At 37.4% G+C, this 7,791-nt stretch overlaps 1 protein-coding gene across 1 annotated transcript; it reads left to right on the top strand.

Moving 5' to 3' along the window:
• The first annotated feature begins 215 nt into the window (after positions 1-215).
• On the top strand, positions 216-7,597 carry SNRPG (small nuclear ribonucleoprotein polypeptide G). The gene is made up of 4 exons (XM_051975480.1): positions 216-357; positions 4,488-4,510; positions 5,210-5,334; positions 7,406-7,597. The coding sequence occupies exons 1-4, from the start codon at positions 326-328 to the stop codon at positions 7,454-7,456; spliced, it is 231 nt and encodes a 76-aa protein (XP_051831440.1). The 5' UTR covers positions 216-325; the 3' UTR covers positions 7,457-7,597.
• The last annotated feature ends 194 nt before the right edge of the window (positions 7,598-7,791 follow it).

Consider the following 7,791-nt stretch of genomic DNA (forward strand, 5'->3'; position numbering starts at 1 on the left):
TGCTTAAGACAAATTCCTCCCCTCCATCTGGATATCGTCTCCCTTTCCCAAAGATAACAGACTCTAAGCTATGGGTTCCCCGCTGAAATTCTACAAACTGTTCAATTACCGGGCTAGTTCCCAACCCCGCCCACTGCAGTGTCAGGGCGCATGCGTAGCAGGCTTCGGTTGGCTGCCTCGGCGCGAGGTGGGGGCTGCTCGGCTTATGATTGGTTCGCCGGAGCTGGTGATGCTAGACGTAAAGTGGCGTCAGTGGCGGCAAGGGGAGCGTGAGCGAAGCTGAGGATTGCAGAGGGAGAAGGCGAAGGGCCGCAACTGAAACAAAATGAGCAAAGCACACCCGCCCGAGCTAAAAAAGTGAGTACAGTGACCCAGCTATTGGAGGGCCCAGGATTTCAGCTCAAACTGCACGGAATAGTCGGTGAGGGAGGCCTGAGGAAGCCAATTAGAGACTTCTGCTTCCCAGCATGCGCCGCGTTCCTGGCCTTCCCTCCGATCCCGGCCACGTGGGGAGGAGGAGGGACGCGCGCGCGCGCGCTCTCGCCTCTTGTGTTGTCTCAATCTCCATTCATTCATTCTTTCTTGGAGCTGCGGTTGAGTGGCCTCCAGTTTGAGAGGCGGTGCTGGGTGCGGCCTGGAAGAGTAAATGGACGGACTGATTGACCAGCAGTCAGAATATTCATGCATTGCACCCGCTGCGTTAAGATTGCCTCAGGACTTCTTTGGATCTTAAAAAAATGCTTGCTGATTTGAATCTCAGTACAATTTGTTTGGAAAGTGGAATTTAAAATTAGATATAAGTTTAGAGGTAATCCCAACCACTTTATTTGACAGAAGAGTAAACTGAGGCTCGGGAAGGAACAATAACTGGTCAGGAGTGATTTAGTCAGATTTCCCGACTTCTCATACATACATAAATTTTTAAAAATTTTTTACTTCACACACACACTTAAGGCACGTTCTTTTTTGTAGCATGTGGAATAAAATGGTGGAAGAATGCCAGAGCTTAAAGTGAATGAGTACATAAGACCTAATCAGATAGGAAAAAGGCGAATCTAATTCAGGCCTTTTTTACAGATGTGGAAATTGAGGACTGGAAGGGAAATGGGTTGACCAAACGTGTTAAGAAGTATCACTTATTGTTTCCCTTCTTTTTTTAATGTCTTGATTATTTGTTTTTAACATTGCCGTCTTTTCCCAATATATTCCATTTCTCTTCGTATCCGAAAGAGCCATCCCTTATAATAAAGAATAAGAAAGAAAAGTGAGGTAGGGGAGAAACTCACTAAAGCAAAAGTGACCAACACAAAAAATTAGTTTTGTAGAAAGTGATGGAAGCACTTTTCCTTTCTCCTGCTCTCATTCCACATACAAAGAAACTAAGGTCCAGAGAGGATTTGGAGAGTGCACTGTGATTTTAAACATAAATTGGTGGGAGTAGTGCAACTATTAACAAAAATAGGGAAGTCAAGATTAATAGCAGGTTTGGAAGGAAAAATAAATTTGAATACTTGCTTTAAAGTACTGGTAGAATGGGGATATCTAGAGCAGCTAGATGATTGAGTAGGTAAGAATGCTGACCTTAAATTTAGGAGAACTTGAGTTCCAGTCTTCAAATGCTTCCTAGCTGTGTGATTCTAGGCAAATTACTTGATTGCTGCCTTCTTGTCTCATTTGTAAAGTGAAATCATAATAAACCTACCTTTCAGGATTGTTTAAAGCATAATATTAAGTGTTTGTGTGATGTGCTTTACCAATCTATGTAAATGCTAGGTATTATTATAAGAGAACCCAGTACAATTCATAATTAAATATAAATTCAGGAGTCGATCTCATACAATTACTATTAAAACTGGAGGTGAATTTGATGCAAAGGTGTATAAAAGGAAAAAGGATATGGCTTAGTAAAGAACCTTGGACGATGCCCAGGTTAAGTGAGCAAGAGGAATAAAATCAGGTGGAAAAGGTCATTAGGCATATTAGAAGAATCTGGAGTGAAATATCTTGAAAGCCAAGGGAAGAAAAGATAACGAAGAGGAAGTGAACACAATGCTTTACTAGATCGAGTTCCTCTCCCTCCCAAAAAATTGGTTTTGTTGAGTAGGCTACCATTGGTGAACTTTTAGAAAGTAATTTTCATTTAAGTAGTTAGGTATGGGAAGCAGATTGCACATGCTTGAGTAATGAAGAAGTAAAAGCATTTTGTTTAAGCAACTCAAAAAGTTTCAAGTATTAAGGATTCAGTTCTAGTTTCATCTCTTCCATGAAGCTTTTCAGAGTTCTCACTAAAGTTTTCCTTGTATTATACTATCCACTTTTCCCATTACCATTAGGTAGTAAAGTAGACCAAGCTCTTAAACTGGAGGCAGGAATACCTGAGTTCAAATTCTACCTTTGGGACGCTGGATGTCTGTCCAGTTTCCTTCACTGTCATAAAAGCATTTGCTTAACAAGTGTCGTTAGGATCACAGCAAGCTGTTGTGAGGGTCGAATTAGATATTTATGAACTGCTTAGTACTTTGTCTTGCACATAGTTGGCGCTACACACACACACACACACACACACACACACACACATATGTGCTTATTTCCTTTCTCCTAGAAATTTCTTTTCCACCCACTCACCCCCAGGTAATTGGGGTTAGGTGACTTGCCCAGGGTCACACAGCCAGAACGTATTAAGAGTCTGAGACCAGATTTGAACTCAGGTACTCTTGATTTCAGGGCTGGTGTTCTATCCACTGCACCATCTAATTGCCCCCCCCCCCCTCCCTAGAAGTTTCTTAAGAGCTAAAATCATTTCTATATAGCAGACACTCAGTAAACATTTTTAGTGAATTTAGAAAGATGGAATAATTTAAGGGAATGGGAAGAATTTGGGAAAGCTTTTGGTTGGCATTTTAAGATAGGAAACACCTGAACACAGAGGAAGAAGCCCTATGATAACTTGAGTGCCTTGAAAGCTATTGGACTGGGAGGCAGTTGCCCAGTCTTCTAAGTCTGCCACTATGCAACCTGGGGCAAATCATTCCATCTTTGAGGCTGTTTCTTTATCTGTAAAATAAGAACATTAGACCAGATGATTTGTAAATCCATTTCTAGCTCCAAATTTTAGGAGTCTAATTTAACAAAACTTGTAAAAAGTAACCACCACCTGTGTGCAAGACACGGGGATAAAGAGACAAAATTAATAGTTCCCTACCTCTAGAAATTTAGCCTACTCTGAGATGTGTAAACGTAAGTTAAAAACCAGTAATTTGATGAGTTTTCCTCTTTTCAAGTATTAAGAATTGGAGGGATCAGCAGAAGCTTCAGAAAGAAGAGAGCAGCTGAATTGGTTTCAGAGAAAGATGAGAATTGTGACAGCTGAGATGAGGCCCTATATGGGGAGGGGGACGGAGGACTGGCAAGAGAAAACTTATCTGATTATATAAAAGTGAGATGTAAGATAATAGATTCAGAGATTCAGTGGGGTGTTTGGGCCAGAACATAGAGTACATAAAAAAGAAAGGTAGATTATCCTATATGAGATTGCTTCCTCTCCTGGGGAGGAGAGAGGAGAAAAAAAGAAATGCAAAATGAATGTTGAAAACTATCTTTACATGTAATTAGGAAAATAACTTTTTTTTTTTTAAGAAAAGGAAAAGTAAGTTATTGACAGCTGTAAATTTGCCTGCCTCAGTTTATATCCTAGTGTCAGGAAGGAAATGCTTTTAGAACTAGGGTAAATCAAATGAAAGGCTGAAAGAAGTGGCAGGGGAAACTTATGCCTTGGTGCTAAGGGGAGACTGAGAAAGAGGCATATGGTAGATGAGTTTTGAAAAATGGAAGGAAAGAAAAGGAATAATACTGACATTTATATGATACTTTAAATTTTGCAAAGGATTTTTGTGGAAAGGGGCTTGAAGGGGGCAAGTGATAATATGCTGGATGACAAATGGGAAACAGAAAGATCTTGTCAGGCTAGAATGTTGGGCAAAATCCAATAAGACGAAATTCTAAATATTAGATTTGAGATCAAGGCCAGGATAGGCAGAAATGGTTGTGGTATCATATCTCTCATTTTTGCAAATTCCATGTGAATTTGATAGGGGAATCAAAAATTGCTTGATAATAAATAATTTATTAAGCTTAATAGGCACAATGCTTATGTCATGAGCATCTCTTCTGCAATAAATTTGGGGAATACAAAAAAGCCATGCAGTGTCTGGTGGCATTTAGGATAGATGGACGTTACTTTCAGGAATGGCTGGTAATTGGCCTGCTCTGAGCAGTTTGATCTAAATTTACATTAGTTTGTCACCCCAGCTCTTTCAGCAAAAGACAGGTATACCAGTTTGAGAAGATCACATACCTTTACTGGTATTTCATAAGATTTGAGCAACTGACTTAAGCATAGCTGGTGGTTAGTTTTTTTGAATATTCATTCTTGTGCTTATAAAAACATTTAAGAGTTTTATCTTTCTTTTCCCTTTTTGCTTTTTCAGATTTATGGACAAGAAGCTATCATGTAAGTTATTTAAAATGACTTTTACTAACAGAAAAAAGTTTTTGTTTATGTGGGTTTGGTGGTAGTACAATTGGCTAAAATTGAAATTGAAATAAAACCCAATTCAGTCTTAACTATTTGTAGGGGGGTAGAATTGCAATCTATCTCTGTTAAAGTCATAATAAGTACAAATTAATAGATCATTTTAGGGGAAATGTTTAAAGTTCAGACTATTTAAATTAATGTTTTCTTATAGCCTCTTTAAAAGCTTCATAAATAACTTATATGCTTATGATCATTCTTCATACTAAGATACTTACTAGACTCTCCACAAAATAACACTTGATTGACTTCAGTTTTTCTGAATATACTGAAATAATTTAATTTCTTTTTTTAATCACCAATTAAATGAATTTTCTTTCAATAAAAAGTTACTTTTTCAAAGTTTAGTGAACTACTTTGGCACAGTATCTTAATTTGGGCAAGAGGTGACCTTATTTCACATATTTGTGATTTATATTACTTGGTATTGTATATCCAGGACAGATTTCTTGGTGTATTATATAGTTCTGGGCTTGAAGGATCAAACAAGATAAAAAAAAAAAAAAAGTACTTTACTAATAATTACATAGTACTTTAAGATCTGCAATTATTATTAACTTTTTTCCTTACCTTAGTTAATGGACGGTTTTACTAAAATTTCACTTTTTTTTTTCTTAGTGAAATTAAATGGTGGAAGGCACGTTCAAGGAATATTACGGGGGTTTGATCCATTTATGAATCTTGTGATTGATGAATGTGTAGAAATGGCACCAGGTGGACAACAGAACAATATTGGAATGGTGGTAAGTAGCAGTTATTAAATAATTTATTAAGCTTAATAGGCACAATGCTTATGTCATGAACATCTCTTCTGTAATAAATTTGGGGAATACAAAAAAGCCATTCATGTCAGCCTAACAGTGTAAATCATTTAAACATACCTGTATTTCTCAAAGATAATTACTAATTTATCCTTCATCTTTGGTAACTTTCTATTTCTGTAAACCTAATTCTCTTCATTTGATTTAGATGTTATATTAAATGGCTTTCTGACTTCTTTCAAACTCACATGTGGACAAATGAAAAGCAGATTGCAGTCAAGGTCTAGCCACTTTATGGTTTGTCCCAAGCAAATCTTTTAAACTATAACAAAACCTAATTGTAGAGGTCAGATTTTCTAACTAGATTGTTTGGTGTTTAAGTGCCTACATTCATATTGTCCCTTATGGGCCTGAAGAAATTTCCAATTTCTACTTCGCTTCCTCCATGAAGCATTCCCACACTTTTCCAAGCTAAAAGTTATCTCCTTCCTCTAATTTTTCAGCACTTTGCCTTGAAGTATTATTTATATACATATTCCCCTTGTCACTTCCCTTCCTTCTCACTTGAGAGGCCATCATTGATTCTTTGAGGCAGGATGACTAAATTGTCTAATGTTACAATTTCAATTAATTCAACCTCTCTACTCTGTGAATTCTTGTCATTCTGTTGCAAATTTCCATGTCAGAATTGTTATTGTTAATCATTCTGTCAATCCTGTCACCATTAATAGGGATAATCTGAAACTGAATTTTATACTTTAGGTTAGCTGCTACATTGCCTTATAGTATTTGTTTTCTTAAAATTTATTAGTGGTCATTTCCTGGACATTATGGCTATATGGGTGCTTATGGTACCAATTTTCTGTTCTAAGGAGAAAGTGCATGTTACTGGTGTTATCAGGAGATCCAGGAGTTTATAGTAACTGTGAATTTTGATAATGATGGAACCAGGTAATTCTTACAAGCATGACTTTGGATCAGAGAGATCTGAAATGAAATTGAGGGGCTAGTATTAATCCTCAGTAGGAAGTATTGGGGATTTGGAGTTTGGTTTGCACTGAGCTATTCTATTTCTCTCCTGTCTTCCAGGCCTCCCAATCAAAAAAATTCTGTGTTCTTTGGCTTTGACCTCTGCTTGTAAATGAATATTTATTAACTTAGTTATAACTGAGAAGTTCTAATTGATTGCTTATATAGTTCTGCCAAGCATAGTCACCTTTTTCTTTTTCCCTGAGGCAATTGGGGGTAAGTGACTTGCCCAGGGCCACACAGCCAGGAAGTGTTAATTGTTTGAGATCACATTTGAACTCAGGTCCCTTCTGACTTCAGGGCTGGTGCTCACCTTTTTAAGGATGGAAAAAGCAAAGTCTTTAAGGCCTAATAGAACAAAAGGGGAGGTTAAGTGATGAAATAGTGCAGATACCATTTGTTCTACCCTTTATGGGGTGACCAATGGCACCACAGTAGGTATCTAATGAGTTCTTATTGGTTAGTTTGATATTGATATCCCATAAATTAAGGCAGCAAATGTCAGGATTCAGATATGACCCCAGATCTCCTCTCTCCAAAGTTTCTGGCATCTGGACACATACTACATTCAAATTCTGTCATTCTTATGCACGAGGTAAAAATAAACTCCTACGTGAAATTCAGGTGATGGTTTAGTTACATGCAAGTATACAAAATGGTCCTCATAGGCTTCAGAAACTCTCATTAAAAAACTAACTCTAAGGGGCAGCTAGGTGGCACAATGGATATAGCACCAGTCCTGAAGTCAGGAGGACCTGAGTTCAAATGTGATCTCAGATACTTAACACTATCTAGGTGGTGTGTGACCTTGGGCAAGTCACCCCCCAATTGCATTGGGGGGGGGGGGTCCGGAAAACTAACTCTAACATGAGGTATAATAGCAGCAAATAGTTTTCACTTAGAGAATATTTGATAGAGGTGAATTCTCATTTTGAATGAGTGATTTGTTTAAAATTCATTTCCATTTCCATAGCAGGGTTTGATATACTACATTAACAGCCTTGTTTTTTTTTTTTTTTTTTAGGTAATCCGAGGAAACAGTATCATTATGTTAGAAGCCTTGGAACGAGTATAAGGAATGAAGCACTGATGCCCTGGGTCTCCGATTATCCTTTACATTCCCAAGAGCCTCTTTTTTTTTCTTTTGATACATAAAATTAGTCATTGTATATTCTTTGTTTAACTTTTTGAAAATAAACTTTTTGTAAGATGTTTAGATTATCTTGTTTCTCATGGGTACTTCTAAAAGGAAAACCACATGGTAATGATGCCTTTTCTTTAATTCTTCAGTTTTGTTTGATGCTACAAGTTAAGGATAATCAGAGATTTCCTTTAAATTTCAAAACTGTTAAACTGAAACCCAGCAAATTGGAGCATAAATACTACAGCCATTTTGGCTTTTGTATTCTA

Source organism: Antechinus flavipes, chromosome 2 (assembly GCF_016432865.1).
Source record: "Antechinus flavipes isolate AdamAnt ecotype Samford, QLD, Australia chromosome 2, AdamAnt_v2, whole genome shotgun sequence".
NCBI classification, from domain to species: domain Eukaryota; kingdom Metazoa; phylum Chordata; class Mammalia; order Dasyuromorphia; family Dasyuridae; genus Antechinus; species Antechinus flavipes.